This window comes from Coregonus clupeaformis, chromosome 8, assembly GCF_020615455.1.
Source record: "Coregonus clupeaformis isolate EN_2021a chromosome 8, ASM2061545v1, whole genome shotgun sequence".
In the NCBI taxonomy this organism is placed as follows: Eukaryota; Metazoa; Chordata; class Actinopteri; order Salmoniformes; family Salmonidae; genus Coregonus; species Coregonus clupeaformis.
The window spans coordinates 31,560,414-31,587,879 of record NC_059199.1 but is presented as its reverse complement, the minus strand read 5'-3'; the positions used below and the strand labels follow the sequence as shown (position 1 = coordinate 31,587,879).

The 27,466-nt window shown below is 42.8% G+C and overlaps 3 protein-coding genes across 4 annotated transcripts; 2 read left to right on the top strand and 1 right to left on the bottom strand.

The window, feature by feature from the left end:
• Nucleotides 1-1,031: 1,031 nt before the first annotated feature.
• On the top strand, nt 1,032-13,343 carry LOC121571571 (carboxy-terminal kinesin 2). Of its 2 annotated transcripts, none has more exons than XM_041883106.2 (17): nt 1,032-1,154; nt 1,599-1,631; nt 1,866-1,952; nt 2,075-2,168; nt 2,320-2,373; nt 7,368-7,403; nt 7,526-7,733; nt 8,048-8,213; nt 8,692-8,859; nt 9,097-9,210; nt 9,367-9,651; nt 9,894-10,058; nt 12,164-12,302; nt 12,445-12,584; nt 12,704-12,777; nt 12,939-13,014; nt 13,141-13,343. In XM_041883106.2, the coding sequence occupies exons 2-17, from the start codon at nt 1,620-1,622 to the stop codon at nt 13,183-13,185; spliced, it is 1,863 nt and encodes a 620-aa protein (XP_041739040.1). In that variant the 5' UTR covers nt 1,032-1,154; nt 1,599-1,619; the 3' UTR covers nt 13,186-13,343. The 2 variants fall into 2 exon arrangements, with proteins under 2 accessions (XP_041739040.1, XP_041739039.1); XM_041883105.2 differs by having other exon boundaries at nt 1,033-1,154; nt 2,317-2,373.
• Nucleotides 13,344-13,441: 98 nt separating this feature from the next.
• Nucleotides 13,442-19,209, top strand: LOC121571570 (zinc finger and BTB domain-containing protein 22). The gene is made up of 4 exons (XM_041883104.2): nt 13,442-14,282; nt 15,050-15,279; nt 16,164-17,069; nt 17,228-19,209. Exons 2-4 carry the CDS (start codon nt 15,055-15,057, stop codon nt 18,191-18,193), a joined length of 2,097 nt encoding a protein of 698 aa, XP_041739038.2. The 5' UTR covers nt 13,442-14,282; nt 15,050-15,054; the 3' UTR covers nt 18,194-19,209.
• Nucleotides 19,210-22,688: 3,479 nt separating this feature from the next.
• Nucleotides 22,689-26,531, bottom strand: LOC123491451 (death domain-associated protein 6-like). The gene is made up of 6 exons (XM_045222241.1): nt 26,528-26,531; nt 25,310-25,479; nt 24,996-25,158; nt 24,298-24,853; nt 24,057-24,189; nt 22,689-23,840 (listed from the first exon to the last, which is right to left on the bottom strand). Exons 1-6 carry the CDS (start codon nt 26,529-26,531, stop codon nt 23,781-23,783), a joined length of 1,086 nt encoding a protein of 361 aa, XP_045078176.1. The 3' UTR covers nt 22,689-23,780.
• Nucleotides 26,532-27,466: the final 935 nt, after the last annotated feature.

Below are 27,466 nucleotides of genomic sequence, written 5' to 3'. Positions count from 1 at the left end.
ACTGCGACCTGGCCAAGATAAAGCAAAGCAGTGCGATAAAAACAACAACACAGAGTTACATATGGGGTAAACATAACATAAAGTCAAAAATACAACAGAAAATATATATACAGTGTGGGCAAATGTAGCAAGTTATGGAGGTAAGGCAATAAATAGACCATAGTGCAAAATAATTACAATTTAGTATTAACACTGGAATGATAGATGTGCAAGAGATGATGTGCAAATAGAGATACTGGGGTGCAAATGAGCAAAATAAATAACAATATGGGGATGAGGTAGTTGGGTGGGCTAATTTCAGATGGGTTGTGTACAAGTGCAGTGATCGGTATCATAAACAATAGTAGCCTATCTGATGGGGATACATTATGGGTGAACAGTATTTGATAGGGAACAGTATATGATGAGAGAACAATGTATTTTAGGACCAGTAGGTTTTGATGAATGTGAAAATGGATAGTATTAATGTATTTTATCTATAACATAATAATCATAATAATTCACACCCCATCCCCCAAAAAAAAATATGAAAAAAAAAAGATTTGCCAATGTGCTGTGGAAATATCTTTGGAAAAAAGCTATTTTTTTCATTAATTCAAACAGAGAATGGAAAACTGGTTTACATAATAATTCAATATTGGAAAATGTAGACTACAAAGTGATTGTTTGAATCCATGCTTGTTTTTGTTTTTTCTCAATTCCATCTTGACTGTATCTGACTGTTTCGTATTAAATTTGCTCATATGTCCATATTTAACTTAATATTGTTATTTTATAGAGCCAAGCTGACGATTCAGAGATATATTTATATTTTATATTCGATATCATATTTAATTTAATTGATCCAACGACTGATCGGATCAATGGATTTTCTGTATAGGGAATGGAATTGGCGGAAAATTGCCCATCCCCCAAATGACTCCATTTACATTGGATTGGGTAGTAAGGAAAAAAGAAGGCGGGATTGTGTTTCATGTAACACGATTGGTCTAAGGTCAACCAATTACGTTGGAAGGTGTAAAGCGCCAGCAAAACGTTTCTATTTGAAATTCAAACGGCTGTGGTATCTGCAGCGAAACATTTTAGTCATTTAGCAGACGCTCTTATAGTTAGTGAGTGCATACATTTTCATACCAGTGTGAACACGCATATTGGTAAGAAATATTGCTAAACTGCCATTTCAGAAATGTCTTGTTTATATGTTTGTAAGGCTGTTTGAATTTTGTATGACTGCTATGGCTTTGCCCTTCCCTCAACTTTACAACGACTTGCTGGTTGTATAAATTTAGCTAACTAAGGTTTGCTACCTAACTAGTTAGTTAGCTACTGTACAGTAAGCCAGTTAATTTTTGTTACTCCAACCAAATATTCTTATAGTTAACTACACTCCTGCTAGCTTGCTATTGGTGTATTCACACAACTAAATCATGGCTCTCTAGCTACAATCTATACAAAGTTGCAGTTCGTAATTCAACCCACCATTCTAACGTTACTTGGCTTGCTAACGTTAACAGGCCAATGGTTTCTTTTTAACTAGCCCTGTGTCATGCCATTGATTCCTTTATGGTTAACATTACATGTTGATCGCTCTGTTTTAGGTACATAGAAATTCAAGCCATATGAATAAAGAGGTGAGTGGGAGTCTGATATAACTAGCTAGTTATCAACCTAACGTTAGCTATCAGTCTGAATAGGGTGGTTTTGGATATCATCACAAGCTTAGGCCAGGAAAGTCAGTTAACTCTTTCGCTATTGACAACTACAGAAAAACATGTAGCTAAATGGAGTGCCTGCTACAATCTGTTATCACTTAGTAATGTTAGCTGATTTCTCTCTTTCCCTAACAAATATTCCTCCCTCTGCAGAGCACCTCCCGCCTACCAGTCATGTCTGGTAAAAGAGTCCTCTCCTCTAGTCAGGAAAGCATAAACTCTGACCAACAACCTGTTCAGGTGTGTAGCTATCTTCTGCAAAACTGTAATACAGACACTGATGACAAACTTGTTAAATTACTTTATGCACCACAAACAAGTTAGACGGTTGCCAGTGAAAAAAAAACAAATGTCTCCTTTAGAAAAAGATGAGAAGGGTTGATTCCGACCCAAAGATGAGACAGGCAGCTAATGCGATGGGAACAAAGAGGCCACCTCCACCCAAGCGAGCTGTTGGTGAGTGTCCTCTCAAACACTTAATTGACTGGCTTGGCCAATGTCATCACTGCTTGTTTCTCATAGTTTTAGCACAGTCTTTCTGTAATACCGGTATGTTTTTTTAATTTTTTAATAGGTGTCTTATCCTTCCCTCCCTCTCTCTTAGCAGCCAAACTGATTCAGCCTACAGGAGCAGCCACTGTAGCTGCTGCTCCGTCTAGAGGTGAGATGCTGTGTATTTTGAAAGATATAACAATATTAATAGCTCGCCTTGTCAGTCTACTGTCTTGTTTGTAGGGCTGACCACATTTAGTCGACTGGTGGATTGTTTGGTCGATAGGCTGTTGGTCGACCGAGATTTCTTTAGTCGAGCAGTAGCAACAACAAAAAATACAGTGGGGAGAACAAGTATTTGATACACTGCCGATTTTGCAGGTTTTCCTACTTACAAAGCATGTAGAGGTCTGTAATTGTTATCATAGGGACACTTCAACTGTGAGATGGAATCTAAAACAAAAATCCAGAAAATCACATTGTATGATTTAAGTAATTAATTTGCATTTTATTGCATGACATAAGTATTTGATACATCAGAAAAGCAGAACTTAATATTTGGTACAGAAACCTTTTTTTGCAATTACAGAGATCATACGTTTCCTGTAGTTCTTGACCAGGTTTGCACACACTGCAGCAGGGATTTTGGCCCACTCCTCCATACAGACCTTCTCCAGATCCTTCAGGTTTTGGGGGTGTCGCTGAAGAATACGGACTTTCAGCTCCCTCCAAAGATTTTATATTTGGTTCAGGTCTGGAGACTGGCTAGGCCACTCCAGGACCTTGAGATGCTTCTTACGGAGCCACTCCTTAGTTGCCCTGGCTGTGTGTTTCGGGTCGTTGTCATGCTGGAAGACCCAGCCACGACCCATCTTCAATGCTCTTACTGAGGGAAGGAGGATGTTGGCCAAGATCTCGCTATACATGGCCCCATCCAACCTCCCCTCAATACGGTGCAGTCGTCCTGTCCCCTTTGCAGAAAAGCATCCCCAAAGAATGATGTTTCCACCTCCATGCTTCACGGTTGGGATGGTGTTCTTGGGGTTGTACTCATCCTTCTTCTTCCTCCAAACACGGCGAGTGGAGTTTAGACCAAAAAGCTCTATTTTTGTCTCATCAGACCACATGACCTTCTCCCATTCCTCCTCTGGATCATCCAGATGGTCATTGGCAAACTTCAGACGGGCCTGGACATGCGCTGGCTTGAGCAGGGGGACCTTGCGTGCGCTGCAGGATTTTAATCCATGACGGCATAGTGTGTTACTAATGGTTTTCTTTGAGACTGTGGTCCCAGCTCTCTTCAGGTCATTGACTAGGTCCTGCCGTGTAGTTATGGGCTGATCCCTCACCTTCCTCATGATCATTGATGCCCCACGAGGTGAGACCTTGCATGGAGCCCCAGACCGAGGGTGATTGATCGTCATCTTGAACTTCTTCCATTTTCTAATAATTGCGCCAACAGTTGTTGCCTTCTCACCAAGCTGCTTCCCTATTGTCCTGTAGCCCATCCCAGCCTTGTGCAGGTCTACAATGTTATCCCTGATGTCCTTACACAGCTCTCTGGTTTTGGCCATTGTGGAGAGGTTGAAGTCTGTTTGAGTGTGTGGACAGGTGTCTTTTATACAGGTAACGAGTTCAAACAGGTGCAGTTAATACAGGTAATGAGTGGAGAACAGGAGGGCTTCTTAAAGAAAAACAAACAGGTCTGTGAGAGCCGGAATTCTTACTGGTTGGTAGGTGATCAAATACTTAGGTCATGCAATAAAATGCAAATTAATTACTTAAAAATCATACAATGTGATTTTCTGGATTTTTGTTTTAGATTCCGTCTCTCACAGTTGAAGTGTACCTATGAAAAAAATTACAGACCTCTACATGCTTTGTAAGTAGGAAAACCTGCAAAATCGGCAGTGTATCAAATACTTGTTCTCCCCACTGTGTGTGTGTGTATATAAGACATCTGTCTGATTCACGCTGAGGGGACAGATCCATTGTGGAGGCCATGGGGGTGGCACAGTCAATCAGTCTAAGACATGTGCTACTGAAATTGTATATGGTTATATTACATAAACAGTGGTACAACACTAATAAATATTATTTTATAACAAATGCGCCTTCTCCCGCGTTGGATAGTGGTCGCTGTCCACGGTTCTGAAACACATCAGTGCACTTTTGAATTGGCGGCTTTTCCTAGACCATGTTGCTATGTACATAATAGCAAAGTTAACCAGCATATTGTTGTTGAGAACAATGCTGGAGGCAGCAGCAGAAGGAGGAGATGAGAAAACAGCCCTTGCCTTATTGTCTAACAAAAGTGAACAGAGAGGAAACGTGAACTTCATTAGGTCTATAATCAATAGCCTAACTTAAATGTTCCTGGCTTTATAAATCATCAATATATCTACAGAAATAAGACAGATCCTGCTTCTGTTGCCTATTTGAGTGTTTGTTTAATAGCCTACTGATTCCGTGAGCACCAAGGCTCACACAACAACATGTCAAGCAAACGATTTCACAAATTCGGCTGTTTTTAATCTTTGCTTTGCTGTAATAAAGGGTTTACACTTTTTTTTTCTTTTCTGTTAGAACAGCCTCTCTGGTATTATTTATAATTTATTTAGTATTTACACTGTTCCAAATTGTCCGAAAAATAATATTTATAATAATGCTCGTTTTTCTTGATCTCCTTATTGTTATTATAATAATAAGTAATGTCATTATCATTAGTAGGCTTAGTATAGCAGTATTGTATAAACACCATCGAGCTGTAGGCCTAAGAACACATCCTGTTTAGTCTTAATACCGTAACTTACTTAGTCTTAATACCATAACTTACTTAGGCCTACATTTCAATACTTCTATAGGCTACTGTATCGTTCATTTGTTCATGTCAGCATACAAGTCATTCATGACTTTGAATTGCAATCAAGCATTTTTAGTTTAAAAATAAAGCCAGCCTTGAATAATTAGTTCCATTTCAGAAATTGCATTAATGAATGAATTCGGCTGTTTTCAGTCTTTACTGTAATAAAGTCTCCTGTAGCTCAGTTGGTAGAGCATGGCGCTTGCAACGCCAGGGTTGTGGGTTCGTTTCCCACGGGGGGCCAGTATGAAAATGTATGCACTCACTAACTGTAAGTCGCTCTGGATAAGAGCGTCTGCTAAATGACTAAAATGTAAAAATAAAGGCTTAGCAAAAAAAATAACGTTACAACAGACTCTCTGGTACGCTTATACTTTATTTAGTGTTGTTTACATTGTTCCAAACGGTCAGAAATGATATTGTAATCTATACAGCACCTGTTTGGCACACATATGCACGCAGCGCTAGCTCCTTACCGTTTTTTTCTTGTTCTCCCGTATTTTCAATAAGTCACATTTATTCCACACATCTGACTTTACCTCCTGAGCAACGTGTAAATATTCCCCTGTTTTTTAGTTTATTTGTCACGTCCTCTGCATCAATTTTGCTGTCACGTGTTCAGAATTAGTTTATAATCCGTTTATTGATGTGATTATGATATGCTATAGGCACGGCCTGCCCGCTCATCAGGCAGGATTAGGCGGCAGCCTATGGCGGCAGATTGACGAGGGCGGCATTTTCTGAGTTAAACTGATCAAGACACACATCCAACAACAACACATAAAACCTCACATAATTATGCGCAAAAACAATGACCATTTCTCTCAACCAGTGGCATATGGGCTTTTTAGGTGAGCGCTGATGCTGGCCTTTGATAAGCAGTGGCCACTTTGTCAAAGGCAGGGGCACAAAATATTTTTTGTCCATTCCCAGCGCGCCTCTCCAGGGTGCTGTTGGAGAGATGCAAATCAAATGTTATTTGCCACATGCGCCGAATACAACAGGTGTAGACATTACAGTGAAATGCTTACTTACAAGCCCTTAACCAACAATGCAGTAAAAAATAAAAAAAGATGTTAAGTAAAAAATAAAAGCAAATGACTAAAGACCAGCAGTAAAATCTAATAACAGTAGGGAGGCTATATACAGGGGGTACCGGCTAGTCGAGGTAATTGAGGGAATATGTACATGTGGGTAGAGTTAAAGTGACTATGCATAGATAATAAACAGAGTAGCAGCAGCGTAAAAGAGGGGGGTGGGGTGGGGGGGCAGTGCAAATAGTCTGGGTAGCCATGATTAGCTGTTCAGAAGTCATATGGCTTGGGGGTAGAAGCTGTTAAGAAACCTTTTGGACCTAGACTTGGCGCTCCGGTACCACTTGCAGCGCTCCACCAACGTGCAGTCAAAAAATAATAATCTAACATAAATCATGTAGCAGATATAGGATATGGTAGTAAGAATATGTGGCCTTTTCTGAAGCCTACAGGCTGGAGATAAAATGTATGACAATGTAATGAGACGGACACTTTTTACATCATGCAGGTTTCTCCGATCAAATAGCCTAACCTAAATGGCGCTCAATTAACAAAAAAATTAGCTGTCATGTTAACAAAGCAACATATCTTAAAAACAGGACAGGTCAAAGTAAAATGGCCATTATGGAATGGACAATCAAAACTGTTGTCCAGGAGTTTCATCCCATTGTAATGATCAGTGGTTTGACGTTTGTATCCGTACATTTTTTGACAAACTTATCATAGCAAAATAGAAAATATTTCTGCATTTCCCGCATTGCAAAAAGGCTTGCGATAACTCCTGATGGAGTTGGGTAGCTGATATTCAGAGCTTAAATAGCCAAATTGATTAGTCACAGGAATCAGGACTAATAAAGCCAATGCAAAGGCCTACCACATGGATGGGCATTCATAAAATTCCATTGCGGGCTGACATTGTAGGCTACACACACTAGTAAGCACGAGCAGACATCTTTTGGACGTCTTTTTTTGGTCCTGTCTGGACGTTGCTTTTTGGTGATTTACAAATGCTAGGCTAACCACAGATGGGTATTCATAAAATTACATTTCAGGCAACACTGTAAGCTACACCTCAGTAAGCACGGACTGACTCCTTATGGACTTGTTCTTTTTGTGCAGTTCCGGACTGGCCTTGATTTTCCACAGACATTGGTTTTTGGTCCGGACCAAATCTGAACCAATCATAGATGTCTATCTTTGGTTCAGATTTAGTGCGGTCCAGACCGGCCTTGATTTTAAACTTTTTTTTTTTTATACCCTGAATAGGTTTTCAGAAGCCCAATGCATCCGTCGCTAAAGCAGGTAACTACCCTAGGCCCTGTTTTTTCACATGGTCCTTCCTTAATAAAATGTTCTCTATCTTGTATCTACTAACATTCTCTTCCATATCTTAAGACATGAGGGTGTTGAATGTGTTTCCCTAGCACCAACAGCAGCTGTTGGGGGTTCACGGCGGCCTGCATGGGACCTCAAGGGGAAAGTTACTGACATGGAGGGCAAGATTTCCAACTACCAGAGCAAAGTCAAAACAGTGGCCCAGGAGAACGAGAGTCTGAAGGAGTCTGTAGCTAAAGGCAGACAGAAGGAAGCACAGATGACTTCAGAGATACAAGAACTCCACACACAGCTCAGGTACGGAGTACCATTGAACATGCATAGGGTCGACCATTATGTGAAAATGAGTGTAGTGGCATGGGAAAGGGCATTGTAACCACATAGGAAAGAGTGACTTATTTTGCGTAAGGAACGTCGGGTAAGTGTTGATTTAGCAAAACAAGTGGACATATAGCTGAAATGTTTTCTTCCCTTGAGTGTTATACCAGTCATAACTTTATGCATACATTTAGCCAGTAGTGCAGTAATAATAACATGATAGTATCACTACATGTGACTCTTTTGGTCCTTTTGTGTTTGCCAATCTTACCCAGTTTTTCTCTGTGTTGCAGCCACTATGAGCAGGAGCTGGCTACCCTGTCTGGTGTCAAAGAGCAGCTGACCATTGTATCCAGTGAGAAGGCCTCCTTGGAGAAGACCCTATGCAACCTCACTGAGGAGCACAAAGTTCTTCTGGGCTTCAGAAAGAGTCTGGAGGCCGAGCTTCACAATGTGCAGGTAGAGCATCTTCTGTGGATTCTATGGCAGACTACAACACCAAAAGGTGTAATGCCGCCACCAACTGGACGGGGTAACAAAAATAGTAGAAAAGGTCAAAATAAAACCCATACGTGATAGGAAAAACAAACTTAATCCAGCTAAAATAAAACAATTAAAAAAAAAAAAAACATTTACAGAACATGTTCTCCCACACAAGAAGTGAAATAGCACGCAGGCCTACTCATTGTGACAACTGATCATCTTGACTGCTGTGACATGAGATTAATGGTGTATAGCTGTATTGAGTGAGGTCTGTTTTTATAACGTGCCTCTGCTCCTTGGTCAGTAATATCGGAGGAAGTCAGGCATAGCCATTTGGTCCAGCCTCATTAAAACCCATTGCCATTATGTTTCTTCGACAGAACCCCTGTTGCAGCCCAATATTTTTTTAATGTGCATCTGGTGGATCAGTGTCTGACTTCTCTCTTTCTACCAGACCCAGCTCTCTGTGCAGGGCTCCACTTTCTCCCGTTGCCAGACCACACTGAGGGAGACCCAGGACACGGTCTGCAACTTGGAGGAGACTGTGGCCCGCCAGACAGACGTAATTCACTGTGGAGAGATGGAGCGCCGGGGGCTCCACAACGCAATCCAAGAACTAAAGGCAAGTCAAGTGGGTCATTCAGTAGGGCGAATGCTCAATGCCCTGAAGATAGGATTGCATACAATTAAATTCTCCTGAGCCTATTGAATTCGTTTTTTCTTTCTTATATTTCTGCTTCAAACATACTGTATGTTCTCGTTAGATAGGCCCCTGTCCATTGCAGCTCAAAACAGGAACAAAAAGTTGCAATGCTCTTCTCAAACTAACAAGACTCTGACCGCTCTCTTATTTCTATAGGGAAACATCAGGGTGTTCTGCAGAGTGCGCCCCCTGCAGACCGGCGGGCAGATTGACCATATTCAGCTCCCGGCCCACGATAACAAGGCTCTCACACTGGCCAAGACTGAAGAGGTAACAATGACACACCTAAAGCGTAATCTTGAAATAAGTCACTATATAATATATTTTTTGGTAATTGTATGTTTTTCAGTGTGGTCCTCTAATCTTGCTTTACAAGTGTCAGAAATTGCAGGAAGAAAATCCTATCACTCCCCCATTCCCATGTAGTCTCACATAGGGCGCTCCGGAGACATCCAAAAGAGCTACAACTTCAGCTTTGACCGGGTGTTTGGGCCCTCCACCCCGCAACAGGATGTGTTTGAGGAGATTTCCCTCCTGGTGCAGTCAGCCCTGGATGGCTACAACGTCTGCTGCTTCGCCTACGGCCAGACGGGCAGTGGCAAAACCTACACCATGGAGGGGGGCGAGATGGAGGACATGCGTGGGGTCATCCCCCGGGCCGTGCAGCAGATCTTTCAGACCTCCAAGACACTGCGGGAGCAGGGATGGCAGGTAATAATGATACCATTGGTTTTCAGCCGACTGCGTGGTAGCTGTCCCTTCAGCTGAACAGTTCTATTACAGTGAACGGAATTTGAACTTGTTTATTTGACGTTTACTGTATCAATGTGTTTCTGTTTTTTAGATCAGATTATGTATTTCCCGTTTAAGTCGAATGAGTTGAAGCTGGTGTTAAATGCATGGTACTTGCAACATGTAACCCTTTTGACTGGATTCTGGTTTCTTTTTTCCAGTTTACATTTACTGCCAGTTTTGTTGAGATCTACAACGAAACTCTGCGTGATCTCCTCTACACTGGCAAGGCCAACAAGAGACCGGAGCACGAGATTCGCAAAAGTGCCAACAATGAGGTCACCGTCACCAATCTGACCTACCAGAAGGTCAACTCTGAAGATGAGGTGGGCATTTCAACACTCATATTAGCCTAAATTTCACTGTTAGATTTATTTTATTTGTACATTTTAGATGTAAAGGTAGACTATATATATATTTCGAATCGTTCAGTAAAAATAACCAATAGCGAATGATGACCTGAACTCGAAAGAGTCATGATTCTACGAGCTTCTCGTTCATATGTCGTTCACCATATGGAGCTTATTGGAGCTGTCATTTGTGACTGACTTGTGTGTGCATTAAACAATGTACATTTGTTGATTGCTAGGCATACAAATATGATTATTTCTTGATACATTTGAAACGCGGTCTTGTTTTGGCCGCAACCGGACTAGATTGTGAACCACTCTTGGCAGAATGCATTGCTTGTGAAAAGTAGCCTCACGACTCACACTAAATTATTCTGCTGCTCTGTCATTCGCTATATGCATCTCACAATGCCGAGAAGAAAGTAACGTCCGTGGGCGTGGCGTAGCATTTGACTGGTGTAAGGAGTCTGGGTAGCCAGGCAAGGAGATGGGCACAGTCATTCGCAATCTGCAGCCCCTCAAAGGGTTCGAGTTTAACAGAGCTGTGTCCATAACATTCAATAATCAATTAATCGCAGTCATCCTTGCACCATGCGATCAATTATCAGTTCTAAACATGTATTTCTCTTCTCTATGCTCATCTATTTTCATGCGCGCATATGACAGACTGTTAGTTGGTGGTCGGAGTGAGTCTTGAGCCTCTGAGCCGGAGGAGGGTGTATTAATCCTGCTGTAGGAGTCACTGCGGCCAGCACTAGCAGGTCAAACTAAAGACTAAAATTGACGAGTCAGTCAGAAAAAAAAATCATGACTCTCAAGCCAGTAAAAAGTAGTTAAAACTGCACATCACTACTGTGTACAAATGCATACCAGTATTGCTGCAGGGGTGCTGTACTATATGCCATTGCTAACCCTGTAAAAATAACATTTCACTGCACCTATCTGGTGTATGGGACAAGAACATATACAGTGCCTTCGGAAAGTATTCAGACCCCTTGACTTTTCCCACATTTTGTTACGTTACAGCCTTATTCTAAAATTGATTAAATCGTTTTTTTCCTCATCAATCTACACACAATACCCCATAATGACAAAGCAAAAACTGGTTTTTAGACATTTTTGTATTCAGACCCTTTACTCAGTACTTTGTTGAAGCACCTTTTGGCAGCGATTACAGCAATGAGTCTTCTTGGGTATGACGCTACAAGCTTGGCTCATCTGTATTTGGGGAGTTTCTCCCATTCTTCTCTGCAGATCCTCTCTAGCTCTATCAGGTTGGATGGGGAGCGTTGCTGCACAGCTGACCGTCTGGTTCTTGGTCACCTCCCTGACCAAGGCCCTTCTCCACCGATTGCTCAGTTTGGCCGGGCAGCCAGCTCTAGTAAGAGTCTTGGTGGTTCCAAACTTCTTCCATTTAAGAATGATGGAGGCCACTGTTCTTGTGGACCTTCAACGCAGCAGACATTTTTTGGTACCCTTCCCCAGATTTGTGCCTCCACACAATCCTGTCTGTGGGACCTTATATAGACAGGTGTGTGCCTTTCCAAATCATGTCCAATCAATTGAATTTACCACAGGTGGACTCCAATCAAGTTGTAGAAACATCTCAAGGATGATCAATGGAAACAGGATGCAGCTAAGCTCAATTTCAAGTCTCATAGCAAAAGGTCTGAATACTTATGTAAATAAGGTATTTCTGTTTTTCATTTTTTATAAATGTGCAAACATTTATAAAAACCTGTTTTCGCTTTGTCATTATGGGGTATTGTGTGGAGATTGAGGAAAATGTTTTATTTAATCCATTATAGGATAAGGCTGTAACGTAACGAAAAAGTCAAGGGGTCTGAATACTTTCCGAAGGCACTGTATTCAAAAAATATATAATTACCTCAATAGTGGTTATGATTCAAAGTGTCCTATTTGTTTTGCCCATTTAGGATTTGAAGTGTCCTACATGTCGAACATGGGAGGTAGAGCAGTTCTCTGATAAACCTGTAGTGGAGGTTCAAATCACTGCAATAAAGTATCCCCTATTCAATAGGCTAATCTAATGTGTCCATTTTGACCAATTGTCCATCCAGGTCTGCAACCTGATCGCACTGGCCAACCAGAACCGATCCACAGCCCGGACCAACATTAACGACCACTCCTCCCGCTCGCACTCTGTGTTCCAGCTCGACATTGAGGGCGAGAACTCTGGGAGAGACGTCAAGTGCAAATGTAAACGTGTTCACTGGTTGTCTGCGTTTTGTACATCTGCAACTACACAAAGGCTGAGATCTTAAATGAGAACAAATAATAATCCTGTTGTCTGATTGCATTCTGGTATGAGAATCCTGACTGTTTCTGTGTCTGTCTGCAGCCTCTCTGTGTTTGGTGGACCTGGCTGGCAGCGAGCGGGTGCAGAAGAGCCAATCCCAAGGGGACCGCTTCAAGGAGATGACAGCCATCAACTGCTCCTTGACCAACCTTGGGATTGTTATCGCCGCCCTGGCCAATAAGGTATATGTTTACAGCCCAATGCCTCCTAGGCTGGTGGCTTGCTTATGGAGTCACGAGTGCTTTGTAAGTTATAGCTTGATTGCGTTTGCTTACCCTCCCACTCTTTGTCTGTGTTCCAGGAGAGCTTTATCCCGTACAGAAACTCAAAGCTGACGTACCTCCTCCAAAGCTGCCTCGGAGGAAACAGCAAGACGTAAGTTGAAGTTGATTATGAGCTGAGTTAGAATGGGACTTGTGAGCAGATTCGTCTTTTATGTTTTTTTGTGGACGGTTATTTTTAAGTTTGTGGTTGTGATAATTAGCAAGGCAAAGTACTTCGCCATATGTAATATTGTCTTTCTCTTCTCCTTCTAGCTTGATGTTTGTCAACATTGCCCCAGAGGCTGACAGCTTCGCGGAGACCCTGAACTCTCTACGGTTTGCCTGCAAGGTCAGTGTTCTAACACTTTTTTTATTTTTTTTTTTTTTTATACAACTCTGGAAGATAATGCTGTGCATATTTTGTTTATCTGAATAACAATGGCATATTTTAACTGTTTTATTTATTCTGTTGCAGGTAAATGATTGTGTAATTGGCACAGCGTCAGCTAACCGGAAGTAAATGGGTGGGGAATGTAAATTGAGTGTGGTGTCTGTACATTGGGATTTTTAAACTCATTCCCTGGTATTGGTGGCTTCATTTGATATTATAAATTTTTAATCAATTGGATCCGATGTACAAAGATCAATAAAAGCTAATTTTCTAAGGCTTGTACTTAATCCTATAGATTACCTAATTTTTTTTAAATTTTTTGTCATTTAGCAGACGCTCTTATCCAGAGTGACTTAGTTAGTGAGTGCATACATTTTTTATACTGGCCCCCCATGGGAATCGAACCCACATCCCTGGCGTTGCAAGCGCCATGCTCTACCAACTGAGCTACAGGAGGCTACTGGATGTTTTCAGTAGTGTAGGGTAAATGCAGTTTACCTGCCTTTTTTCTTTGCCCAACAGTTTACCCACCTTTTGCTGAAAAATGCATTTTAAGTATAGGGAGCATGATCAGAGTGGATCCACCTGCAATTATTTATTTATTTATTTTACCACTAAATCGCTGGATGTTTTACCACCAACTGACAGTCTGCCTTTACTATGCATCTGTGAACTGAGTCTGATTTATAGCCCTTCTAAGAATAAAGGTTATTTGGTCTGATAATGTTGCCTTCCAGATCTGTTGCAGAGGTTGAAAGTGGAATTACAATTTAATCCGAGTGGAAAAATCGAAGTGAGAGCGCTCACTCTCCCCAAAATATATCCAGAATAAACCCAATACGTTTATGGGTTTAATATGCAGACCTAAACTTGTCGCCTGCCTTCCCGCCTATGGCGGAGACATGAGCATCTCGTCATATACATATCTCTGGTTTAATAAACCTTTTACCGCTTTCACTAAACGCCACAAGAGGTCGTTTTTGTCATAGCTTGGTTGCTATGCCACCTCCAGTGTCTAGTCGAGACAACCGTGTTACTTTTTTAGTCTGCTGTTCAGTATGTCTGGCATTTCGTCAAAGGCGGCGCATGACGGGTTGTCTGCCAAACATGATGGGAAACAAATCATACCATTGGAAATGTATATGTAAACAACAGAGAAGGTAGCTTGTCGGGATAGAGAGAGTCTGGCTTTACATAATTGTTTCAAAGGTGCACATTCTAAAACGGTAAGTGGTGTTTAGCTTGCTAGCTAGATACATTTTAGCACGCTAACGTTAGCTAGCTAGATAGACATTGAAGGCAGTTTTTAGTTGTAGCCAAATGATGCTCTCATGATTGAGACCTTGCAGCTACCTAGCTATGCTTTGTCATGAGAGAAACTCAAAACACTGCCTTTTCAAAACATGTCCACCGGCGCAGACTGCTGACAAACCAGCTTGCTTTGTTATTAACGTTAGCTAGATTTGGCTACAAATGCTGGCTGGTTAGCAGGATTGATTGACTGCAAGCCTGTGTTAAACTAGCTAACTAATTGCATTACAATACGTTCATTTACTATGCATGTGGCAAAATAAAGACTACTACTCATCACGTTTTAATTGTCTACTGCCAGTTTCTTTGATTTATAGAACCAATCTAACGTTATAGGCTGTTGCATTATTTATCAACAATATTGTTTTTTTCCACAATGTTCGTAAATATTTTTGAGTCTCAAGCAAGGTGGTGTCTGTCATTCAGAGAAATTTGAGTCAATGCATTATAAGAAAGCATCAGTTGTGATTTGTGAAGCTTACATTAAAGGGGTCGTGATTGGTTGATTGACCGTCTAGGGCAATTTCATATTACTGTTTTGGGAATGTGGTTGACATTTTTTTGGGAATGTGGTTGACATTGTTTCCTACTTGTAAGTAAATTAAAGGATATACACCATTCATCCACCACGTCATATAATGAATTATTCCGTCACAAACGACATTTTCCATCTCTTCAAAAGCCTAGATGCATTCTCTGTCCATGGGGCAGGGCTGTAGCAGCAGCTCAGGTGCCCCCTCTGGCTCGGTGGTACAGGTGTGCTTCCCCAGCGCCCAGGCGTCTGTACTGGACAGCCTGAACAGGCAGCGCGAGGAGGGCCAGCTCTGTGACCTCTCCATCCAGGTCCAGGGGCAGGTGTTCAAGGCCCACCGCTGCGTGCTAGCTGCATCCTCACCCTACTTTCATGACCAGGTGTGTGTCTGTTGTTCTGCTTGCTGGTGCGTTGCATAGCCCGACTGAATTTACACTGAACAAAAATGTAAACGCAAGATGTAAAGTGCTGGCCCCATGTTTCATGAGCTGAAATAAGATTGCATACATTTTCCAAATGCACAAAAACCGTATTTCTCTCTCATTTTGTGCACACATTTGTTTGCATCCATGTTAGTGAGCATTTTATCATTTGTCAAGATAATCCAGCCACCTGATGTGTGGAATATCAAGAAGATGATTAAACAGCATAATCAATATACAGGTGCACCTTGTGCTGGGGGCAATAACCGGTGCCCCCGCACATTGACTCTGTACCAGTACCCCCTGTACATAGCCTCCCTACTGTCATTTTATTTTACTGCTGCTCTTTAATTATTTGCTATTTGTTATTTATCTATATTTTACTTAACACTTTTTTTTATTTTTGAATAAACTGCATTGTTGGGGTCTGAGGAGTATTTCTGTCTGTAATAAAGCCCTTTTGTGGGGAAAAACTAATTCTGATTGGCTGGGCCTGGCTCCCCAGTGGGTGGGCCTATGCCCTCCAAGGCCCACCCATGGCTGCACCCCTTCCCAGTCGTGAAATCCATAAATTAGGGCCTAATGAATTTATTTCAATTGACTGATTTCCTTTTATGAACTGTAACTCAGTAAAATTGTTGCATGTTGCGTTTATAGTTTTGTTCAGTATAGTTTAACTCTAACAGCCACTGGTTGTGACTCATCTAGATGGTTTTCATCCAAGGCCTATTGCACTATGCAACTTTCTGCACTGAAGTGAGAGTTTACATCGATATCTTTGATTCTGTGCATTAGATGTCGCCAACCATCATTAAATGTCTCTTCAACCCCCCCCTCCCCAGGTGCTCTTGAAGAACATGTCCACCGTCTCCATCCCTGCCGTTATGGACCCGCTGGCGTTCGAGAGCATCCTGAGCTGCGCCTACACGGGCCAGCTGCGCATGCTCCGCGAAGACATCGTCAACTACCTCACCGTGGGCAGCGTGCTGCAGATGTGGCACATCGTGGACAAGTGCACAGAGCTCCTCAAAGAGGGCCGGGTGGTGGGGAGTGGGGGCGCAGCCCAGGGCGTCATTGGGGGAGCGCAGGGGAACCCTGGATGCAGTAGCAGTGAAAGCTCCCTAGGGGCTGGTAGTGCCCAAGCTGGGGGAAGCAACACCCAGCCAGCCCCTCACCCTCCCAGCCGCCCGTCCCTGAGTGAGAGCCAGTCTCCCAGCAGCACCAACTACTTTAGTCCCAGAGACACCAACTTCGGAGGGGGAGCGGCGGCCGCTGGAGCTGCAGGGGAGGGAGGCGTGAACTCCACCCCCAGCTACTGCACCCCTTCTGGGGGCGAGGAGGCCTTCCTCATCGAAGAAGAGGATGAAGAAGAGGAAGAAGAGCTCCAGTACCATAGGAAGCGACGGAGCAGCAGGAAGAAGACGACGACCTCTGTCTCGGACCAAGAGGTTGGAGTCAGCGATAGCTTCGGGGTGTCGTCCTACCAAGATGGGGATGCCTCCCCTCTCCAGAAGCGGCCCACCTACAGCCAGCCCAGCATCATGCCCCGGAAACAGTGGGTGGTGGTAAAAACAGAGAGGCCCCAGGACGATGACCTGATTGTGGTGTCGGGTGAGGAAGGGCCAGATGAGGAAGAGGAGAGAGAGTTGGAGATGTTGAGGGAGAGGGAGAGGACGTTCAACATATCCAACATTAGGACTCTGTCTGGAGAGCTGAGCAGCAAAGCGGACCATGAAATGGAGACACAGGTTAGTCAAACCCTTGATGCAAAATATGTTTGTCTGTGGATGTGGCTACTTACCATTTTAACTTATCAGGAGGACAACTGTTTGATAGGTGCATTTGGAATGAGTGTCAGTTTCTGTATTTTTGGATCGTTACCAAACTGAATCACTTTCTCTCATAGATGGATTACTGCCAGTCTTCTGAAGACTACCTCAAGTTTGACAGTGGTTTGATGGACCAGACTCCCCCACAGCACCTTCATGACAGCGCTGGTCAGAGTGGTGGCAGAGCCGTCTCAGCCCTACTTGGCCAAGTCCAGTCTGCTGCTGCTGCTAGAGCTCAGCTCTTTCCCATAGACATGCAAGGCAACCAGATCCTCATGTACAGCCAATCCTCTCTAGATTCCTCTCAACCCATAGGAATGGGAGGTGTTATGGCCGGGTCACCATTTAAAGGGCCAAACCTGGAGCATGGAGCGGTCCATTTGTCAGCACAGGGGGGTTTGGGCGGTGGCTTAGATGGACTGGACGGGGGTGTTGGCGGGAGTTCAGGGAAGGTGTTCATGTGCCACTGTGGAAAGACCTTCACCCACAAGAGCATGCGCGACCGCCACATCAACATGCACCTGGACCTGCGGCCCTTCAACTGCCCGGTCTGCGCCAAGAAGTTCAAGATGAAGCACCACCTGACGGAGCACATGAAGACCCACACGGGGCTCAAGCCCTACGACTGCCACGGCTGCGGCAAGAAGTTCATGTGGCGTGACAGCTTCATGCGGCACCGCTCCCACTGCGAGAGACGTAGCGGGGCGGCTGGCAGGAGCGAGGACGGGGGAGGGTCCGACCGCACTGATGACATCTCCCCACAGCACCTCCCTCATCTCCACCTCTCGACCAGCGAGGCCGGTCAAGGTGCCGTTGGTGGCAGGAGCGGGATCTCTGTCTTGTCCCCACATCATTCCAGTACAGGTAGCAGCAGCAATGCTGTCTCTTGCCTGACCATGGCCAGTGCTGGAGCGCTCTTAGGGGTCAACTCTCAGAGCGTGTTGCAGGGTCAAGGTTCATCTGTGTTTGGTCTGGGGGTCAGCCGAGGTGGGTGTCAGGAGGAAGTGTGTGAGGTTGGTGCTAATAATAGTAGTGTCACTTAACCAAACGGGTGAACAACACGAGTGTTTAAGACAAGAGGCTTTGGAGAGGCATTCCAATGACCACTGGAAAGTGTCCCCCATTGGCAAATGGCTCGGGACCATTGTACAGTTCAGTATATTCTTAAATGTCAAGTTTATTCTCTGTATGACTTTTGTGGCACATGCTATGTCAAGAAAACCAAAAATTAAGAGACAATGCCTCACCAATGACACCTTTGACAAAATGTTAGAGAGGAAAGTTGCTGTTGTAAATGATGTGTACTATATTATATGCCTTTTCTGCCAGAGAATGTGCATTTCAAGTAAAAGTGTCTGAAGAAGACACTTGCAGTACTGCCATCTTGTTTCACACTGGTGATGTGTCCAATTGCAGTGCTATGGTACCGTATTACTGTAAATATATCCTATAATATCAGTTACTAATCTGTTACCATTATGATAGGTGCAAAGCTATACAGTGTATAGTGTGTTTACAAGTGATCCTCATTAATATTGATGGTAGACAAAGCATTAGTCTGATAACTGGGTTTCTTACAGATCATTCCTCACTCAAACTGCCAAATTCCAATGCATGCCTTGAGAGACATTGAGTACTATTAACAGTAGGGTGGCTAAACAAAGCAGTATCCACCATGATTCTGTATGTTTTTACCAAGGTTTTACCTTCTATGAAGGCTGTGGATATATTTTTTATGCAGGAGAAAAACTTGGGAGTTAAGAGAAAGACCTGTTGGCTTTAGTGTTTGTGTATACTTATCTGTTAAGTCATGATTGGTAAAATGTATGAAAGATGTAGCTCGTGACTGCAGCAGTTTAATGGAGGAAATTGCATTTGAAGTGAGCTTAAACTAAGTGTATATAAAGATATTTATGTTTAGATAGATTTATCAAATAGGGAATATATAACTATTTAACACTAATTTATATACGTAATTTGACTGCCTTACTAAACACATACAGTGGGCGTAGGGTCCGACATTGACACCCTTGATAAAGATGAGCAAAAAATGACTGTATAAAATAAATAATTTAAATACTGAGCTATATTGTATGCAACCAAAAAAGAAAAGGGAAATTATTTTATACTAATACAATTGCTCAGAAAAAAGTGTTTGTTTAACAAGTAATATTTTTTATTCTCAAAGGTAGGGCTCAAAATTGACACCCCTATTTTCAATACCTTACCTTGCGAGGATAACGGCACTGAACCTTTTTCTAAAATGTTTTATGAGTTGGAGAACACATTACGAGGGATCTTGGACCATTACTCCATACAAAATCCTTCCAGATCCTTGATATCCTTTGTCTGCGCTTATTTCAAGTCCAGAGACAGACTTCACTAAGGTAAATGCGGCATCATGAACTTTACCCAGTACCAGGACATTTTAGCCAAAAACCTGGTTGCCTCCAGTGGTGTAAAGTACTTAAGTAGAAATACTTTAAAGTACTAAAGCAGTTTTTTTGTGGATATCTGTACTTTACTATTCATATTTTTGACAACTTTTACTTCACTACATTCCTAAAGAAAATGTACTTTTTATTCCATACATTTTCGCTGACACCCAAAAGTACTTGTTACATTTTGAATGCTTAGCAGGACAGGAAAGGGGTCCAATTCACATACTTCTCAAGAGAACATCCCTGGTCATCCCTACTGCCTATGATCTGGCGGACTCACTAAACACAAATGCTTCTTTTGTAAATTATGTCTGAGTGTTGGAGTGTGCTCCTGGCTATTTGTAAATTTAAAAAACAAGAAAATGGTGCTGTCTGGTTTGCTTAATATAAGAAATGTTAAATGATTTATACTTTTACTTTTGATACTTCAGTATATTTGAGCAATTACATTTACTTTTGAGACTTTATATTTAAAACCAAATACTTTTAGACTTTCACTTTAGTCATTTTCTATTAAGGTATCTTTAATTTTACTGAATTAGGACTATTGGGTACTTTTTCCACCACTGGTTGCCTCTGCCAGGAGGATGAAACTTGGCTACAAGTGGATCTTCCAGCAAGACATTAACCCCAAGCACACAAAATCCACAAAGAAATGGTTAATTGGCCACAAAATATTTTTTTTGCAATAGCCATCTCAGTCTCCAGACTTGAAACCCATTGAAAACCTGTGGTTTGAATTGAAGAGGGCAGTCCATAAATGCAGACGAAGGATATCAAGGATCTGGAAGGAGTCTGTATGGAGGAATGGTCTAAGATACCTCACAATGTGTTCTCCAACTCATATCATTTTTTTGATAACGGCTCAGTGCCATTATCCTCGCAGGTGAGGTATTGAAAACGGGTATACATTTTTACCCCTACTTTGAGAAAAAGTATACAAAAAGCAATTTCTCTGAGCAATTGTATTAGTATAAAATGTCTTTTTTTTTGCATAAAATATAGCTCAGTATTTGAATTATTTATTTTTGCTCATCTTTATCAAGGGTGTCTAATTTCGGACCCCACTGTAGAGATATAAAGTGCTTCTGGTCAATAGTGAGTAATGTATTGACAGGTGTGAGTCACAGGCTCAAAAGAAAGAAGTCTAGACTCCCTCCTCTTAATAATCAAGTTGGCTGCTATTTGTGTGGGATTGAAAGGGGATTCCATTGACTGTTTCAAGAGAGAACTGTTCAATAACTTGCCTGGCTGCATTTCATAGCATTTACACCACATAATCAATAATGGATTCAGCTTCATGTACTGTAGCACCTTTTCATCAGATGATCTCAAAGTTCGTACCATTGTATGAGGCTTAGCAGCCAGTATTCAGTTGTCATCTTCATGGCAGGACAAATATCTTTTTTCATAAAGGGAAAATTGTGAGGAAAAATGTAGTAGGCTTGTAGCTACTGCACACTAGGTCTGAAATAACAGTACTGTTATTTGTAGCTTCTGAATAGTGCATATTTTGGGTTACATTCTATTATTTGATATTGAACACATGATTGTTGTTGCACATGCTTATGGAACCGGAGTTGTCTTTCTTAGACATTGTTACCATAGGCCAAGTACATCAATGTTATCTTTACTAATCTGTATCAAAAGGCAAAATAAAACAATAACTGTTGTAATTTAGCAAGCGGTGCTTGTGTTAATGTGTGATCTATTTCAGAAAAAAACGTCTCACAACTTCTCTTAAAGCCCTTCAGTCGTCTTGATACATTCGGATTTTGTGTTGAACGCTCTACAACAAAGCTTTCTTAAGTCTCCAGCAATCTTTCTCTGCCCTGAAACTTGTTTTGAACACCTCCAAAACAAAGATCATGTGGTTCGGTAAGAAGAATGCCCCTCTCCCCACCAGTGTGATTACTACCTCTGAGGGTTTAAAGCTTGACAAGTACTTGGGAGTATGGCTAGACAGTACACTGTCCTTCTCTCAGCACATATCCAAGCTGTTCTTGTCAATTAATGTTCTGTATTATTTCATGTTTTGTGTGGACCCCAGGAAGAGTAGCTGCTGCTTTTGCAACAGCTAATGGGAATCCTAATAAAATACCAAATGCTGCAGGCTAAGGTTAAATCTAGACTTTGTTTCCTCTATAATAATCACTCCTCTTTCACCCCAGCTGACACAAACTAACCCTGATTCAGATGACCATCCTACCCATGCTAGATTACAGAGACATAATTTATAGATTGGCAGGAAAGGGTGCTCTCAAGCAGCTAGATATTCTTTACCATTCAGCCATCAGATTTACCACCAATGCGCCTTATAGGACACATCACTGCGCTCTAACTCCTCTGTAAACTGGCCATCTCTGTATACCCAGCACAAGACCCCACTGGTTGATGCTTATTTCTAAAACCCTTCTAGGCCTCACTCCCCCCTATCTGAGATACCTACTGCAACCCTCGCCCTCCTAAAAAAGCACCCGTTCTACCAGTAACATTCTGTTTAAGGTCCTCTAAGCACACACATCCCTGGGTCACTCCTCTTTTCAGTTCACTGCAGCTAGTGACTGGAACGAGCTGCAAAAAACACAAACTGGACAGTTTGATCTCCATCGCTACATTCAAAGACTCAATCACGGACACTCTTACTGACACTTGTGGCTGCTTCGGGTGATGCGTTGTCTCTACCTTTTTGTCCTTCGTGCCATTGTCTGTGCTGCTGCCATGTGTTTCTACCATGTTGTGTTGTCTTAGGCCTCTCCTTATGTAGTGTTGTGGTGTCTCTTTTGCCGTGATGTGTTTTGTCCTACATTTTTCATCCCCGTCCCCACAGGAGGCCTTTTGCCTCTTGGTAGGCAGTCACTGTAAATAAGAATTTGTTCTTAATTGACTTGCCTAGTTAAATAAAGGTTAAATAAAAATAGTCTTCAAAGTTCATTTCTGTAACCGGTTTTAGCATGTCACTATTCTTGTTTTCCAAATTTACAATTCACGTTTCACTTTACCTTCCCCTATCCCTTTACCCACAAAGCACCTGGGGGGCGTTCAGCGGGACACAACGTTTTGGAACGTTCAGATGACGAGGTTTACCACAAACCGCTTTGTTATTATCAAAGTTTATTTAAAAGGAAATGTGCCCTTTGCTTCTCAGTGTACTAAAAGGAAAATTGGATAACAATTAAGCGGTCTTCCCCTGTAATCTTATTGAATTGGTTAAAAACAAGGGAATCCAATCAAAGCGTCTTGGGGAGGTTTGAAAAATATTGAGTTTGATTAATCATTACCACTGTTTGCAGTCTCAAGCAAGAGGAGTTATGAACAAGTTTGATGCAAACCAACCCAAACACCTGCTTACTTACTACATGCTGAGATGGACAACAATGCCCATCAGCCTGAACACACCTATTTATGTAAAGTCAATGTGAACATTTCTTCAGGGAGTTATGCCTGCATAAAGTAGGACACTGCTCTACATTTCACATTAATGCAAAGCTGTACCTGGCTATTTAGATCAATGCATCTACTCAATTGCATTTGTTTGGCATCTTGAACACAATTAAACTGATGGCCAGTCTGCCATCAAGTTGCGCTTGCATATTACTTGGGCGAAATAGCAGTGTTCAGGCCATTAGGTTGCACTATGTGGACACAGCAACACCAACCATACAATAAATGATCCATGATTGCACTGACAAAGTTGATGGATAGATCCTGTATTGGCCCTGTATACATCTAAGATACAGTACTCCTGTGTTCAACTGGTTCATCTTCTATTGCCAGCATTCTAGCATACTAACACACATCCATTCACCCATCCAAAATAATTGACAAACAAAGAAAACTGGAAAAATAATATCTAATTGAACTCATTTTTACAGCTAAAATACAAAAATAACCTGACGCGATGCTGCTCCCTTCCCGCACAATCCAGACACTGGGCAAAAATTGGCATATAAATATAGAATGTAAACATTGGCGGTAAACTACCACGTCCATCGCCAGTTTCAATCTGTAATGAAAGGTTTACCCTCCCGTCTGAAAATGCGTACACTTTCAAGAGTTCACATTAGCAGGCACTAGTTTGGAAGTCAAGTTGGATAGCCTGGTCTCAGATCTGTTTGTGTAGCATAAACAGACCTGGTTTCAGACTAGTAATGGGAAGCGTGAACACCCAGTACGGTGGGGGCAGAGGTTATTCCGAGTCTGATAGGACGATCACTTCGTCCGGGTCACACTGGGTGGCCACGTTGACCTGAAAATGACACAAAATTGAGGTTGGTAAGAGGTTTTCATACTGTACAAACAAAGGTTTTTAGTGACATGTCATGGCAGCGGAGCATGTGCATGACACACACAGAGGTGACAGATGTTTGGGGGTTTTAGAGGGGTGAGACGTGTTTCAGTGCAAGGGTATGATATGCTCAGCATACGTGGGAAAAATGTGTAGTGAGACATCGTTTACTCTCACCTTGTTTTTCTTGGGAGGCGGGGTGGACTGGGAACTGGTGACCATCTCCTGGGTGGGAGTGTCAGCCCTGGTGGAGTCTGCCTGCAAGGGGCTACTGGTCACCACACCCATGTCCAGAGGGATGTCACTCTCACTGCAGATGGAGAGACATTTAATTAATTCAAGTCTCCACACTTGAAGATGGATAGATATCTTCCATGGACTTTATTTTACATAATTCATTTGGGTGCTACAGACTCACCTCCCATTGTGGTACCTTAAATCCCCGTTGTGAGACTTCCTGGATTCTTTCCTCCTTCTCTTCCTGCCTCTGGAGGTGTCTTTGGTACTGGGTGGCCGGGGGCTGCAATTTGCTGACCTCGTCTCAATGATGACCGTGCACGAGTCCTCATTGGTCGAAATCAGCACAGGTGATGGAGGCAAAGAGACCTGATTCGTCGCCATGGGGGAGGCTGAGGAGTCCTTAGTTTCCACACTAGTGCTTACAGACACAGCCAAAACGTGATTGGAGGAAACAACGTCCTCCTTTGGGAGGTTGGTATCAGATGATTCGTTCCCCTTGTCTGCCTCCATCGCCTCTGATTGGCTGGGGCTGTCTGTGGGGGATTCGTCGACTAAGGAGGAGATCCGTGGGGCATCACCCCGGGAGACGGGGCTGGTTCCTCTCGTCACAGAGTCTTTGTCCTCCTCAGTGTTCTCTTCTTCCTCTCCTCCGTCCTGGTCTCCGTCACTCCCCCTATCCACCTCGGTTTCACTCTTGTTGGCTGCCTCTACCTCATTGTTGTCCTCCTCCTCCTCTGAAAAAAATAAAACTCAAATCAGTTGAAACCAGATTTTTATTGTATTTATCTATGTTGTAGCCAAAACCCAGGATAAACCGTTTTAAAACACCGAATTTGAGAAAGGCGCTGTGTAAATGCAATTCATCATCATCATCACCTGGCCCTGCTTGTGCTTTGCTGGCCTGGATCTCCTCCTCGATGTCTGGATCAGACGACTCGTCGTCTTCATCATCCTCTTCCTCAGCTTGTTCCTCAACCTCCTCCTCTCCCTTCATCAGGGGATTGTCATCGGCTGTGGTGGCCTGCTCCGATGACTGACCCTTCCATTGACACACAGAACAGACAGACAGTGAGTGGTGACAGTCATTTGTGTAAATAAATACCATGTAATATTTCAAGCAGATGTGGAAAAGCTCTGGCTGATCATAACAGGTGACAATTACAGAATTGTTATCCTTCTAGGTCTCTTACCTCTTTCTTTTGCCTGTCTCTCTCTAGCCGTTTCCTCCTTTCCACCTCCTCCGTGTCGTCCTGCTTCAGGGCGTATTTGGAGATGACCTGCTCCAGGCTGGAGAGAGCCACTTCCCGGTTAGAGCGCAGCTTACGGGCCAATGTGGGGTCCAACAGGGCAGGGTCAGTAGCTGGTAAGAGTGGGGCAAATGAAAGAGGGAAAAAAAGGGTGAGAGTTAATGACTTCGTAGTCAACCTTCCTAAATATACTGAAGAAAAATATAAAACCAACATGCAACAATTTTAACGATTTTACTGAGTTACAGTTCATAAGGAAATCAGTCAATTGAAATAAATTCATTAGGCTCTAATATATGGATTTCACATGACTGGGCAGGGGCACAGCCATGGGTGGGCCTGGGAGGGAATAAAGTGCTGCTCTGCATTCTTAACAGCACTATCAACAAGACAGGTCCTACAGGCCCTAGTTTTGTCACGCCTGGACTACTGTTCAGTCGTGTGGTCAGGTGCCACAAAGAGGGACTTAGGAAAATTGCATTTGGCTCAGAAGAGGACAGCATGGCTGGCCCTTGGATGTACACAGAGAGCTAACAATAATAATATGTATGTCAGGCTCTCCTGGCTCAAAGTGGAGGAGAGATTGACTTCATCACTACTTGTATTTGTGAGAGGTATTGACATATTGAATGCACCGAGCTGTGTGTTTGAACTACTGGCACACAGCTCGGACACCCATGCATACCCCACAAGACTTGCCACCAGAGGTCTCTTCACAATCCCCAAGTCCAGAACCGACTATGGGAGGCGCACAGTACTACATGGAACTCAATTCCACATCAAGTAAGTCATTCCAGCAGTAAAATTAGATTTAAAAAACATACAAATACACCTTATGGAACAGCGGGGACTGTGAAGCAACAGAAAACAGACACATGCATACAAACACATGATAACATATGCAATATATGTACACTACCAGTCAAAAGTTTGGACACACCTACTCATTCAAGGATTTTTCTTTATTTTTTACATTGTATTTGAAGAATCTTTTGATATTTTGATTTGTTTAACACTTTTTTGGTTACTAAATGATTCCATATGTGTTATTTCATAGTTTTGTTGTCTTCACTATTATTCTACACTGTAGAAAATAGTTTTAAAAAATAAGAAAAAACATTGAATGAGTAGGTGTGGCCAAACTTTTGACTGGTACTGTACACATAGATTGTGTTATAGATAAGTGGTAGTATAGTAGAGGCCTGAGGGCACACACATAATACACTGCTCCAAAAAATAAAGGGAACACTAAAATAACACATTATAGATCTGAATGAAGGAAATAATCTTATTAAATACTTTTTTCTTTACATAGTTGAATGTGCTGACAACAAAATCACACAAATTATCAATGGAAATCAAATGTATCAACCCATGGAGGTCTGGATTTGGAGTCACCCTCAAAATTAAAGTGGAAAACCACACTACAGGCTGATCCAACTTTGATGTAATGTCCTTAAAACAAGTCAAAATGAGGCTCAGTAGTGTGTGTGGCCTCCACGTGCCTGTATGACCTCCCTACAACGCCTGGGCATGCTCCTAATGAGGTGGCGGATGGTCTCCTGAGGGATCTCCTCCCAGACCTGGACTAAAGAATCCGCCAACTCCTGGACAGTCTGTGGTGCAACGTGGCGTTGGTGGATGGCGCGAGACATGATGTCCCAGATGTGCTCAATTGGATTCAGGTCTGGGGAACGGGCGGGCCAGTCCATAGCATCAATGCCTTCCTCTTGCAGGAACTGCTGACACCTCCAGCCACATGAGGTCTAGCATTGTCTTGCATTAGGAGGAACCCAGGGCCAACCGCACCAGCATATGGTCTCACAAGGGGTCTGAGGATCTCATCTCGGTACCTAATGGCAGTCAGGCTACCTCTGGCGAGCACATGGAGGGCTGTGCGGCCCCCAAAGAAATGCCACCCCACACCATGACTGACCCACCGCCAAACCGGTCATGCTGGAGGATGTTGCAGGCAGCAGAACGTTCTCCACGGCGTCTCCAGACTCTGTCACATCTGTCACATGTGCTCAGTGTGTGAACCTGCTTTCATCTGTGAAGAGCACAGGGAGCCAGTGGCGAATTTACCAATCTTGGTGTTCT

What these genes read in the sequence shown, in the direction of transcription:
- LOC121571571 (XM_041883105.2), top strand. An exon ending in GAACTCCACACACAGCTCAG is followed by an intron (nt 7,734 to 8,047) that starts GTACGGAGTACC and finishes TCTGTGTTGCAG; the next exon opens with CCACTATGAGCAGGAGCTGG. An exon ending in CACTGGCCAAGACTGAAGAG is followed by an intron (nt 9,211 to 9,366) that starts GTAACAATGACA and finishes ATTCCCATGTAG; the next exon opens with TCTCACATAGGGCGCTCCGG.
- LOC121571570 (XM_041883104.2), top strand. Translation starts at nt 15,055, where the DNA reads ATGCATTCTCTGTCCATGGGGCAGGGCTGTAGCAGCAGCTCAGGTGCC. An exon ending in CACCCTACTTTCATGACCAG is followed by an intron (nt 15,280 to 16,163) that starts GTGTGTGTCTGT and finishes CCCCCTCCCCAG; the next exon opens with GTGCTCTTGAAGAACATGTC. An exon ending in ACCATGAAATGGAGACACAG is followed by an intron (nt 17,070 to 17,227) that starts GTTAGTCAAACC and finishes TTTCTCTCATAG; the next exon opens with ATGGATTACTGCCAGTCTTC.
- LOC123491451 (XM_045222241.1), bottom strand. An exon ending in CAAAGCACAAGCAGGGCCAG is followed by an intron (nt 24,854 to 24,995) that starts GTGATGATGATG and finishes TATTTTTTTCAG; the next exon opens with AGGAGGAGGAGGACAACAAT. An exon ending in CGCCTCCCAAGAAAAACAAG is followed by an intron (nt 23,841 to 24,056) that starts GTGAGAGTAAAC and finishes TGTCATTTTCAG; the next exon opens with GTCAACGTGGCCACCCAGTG.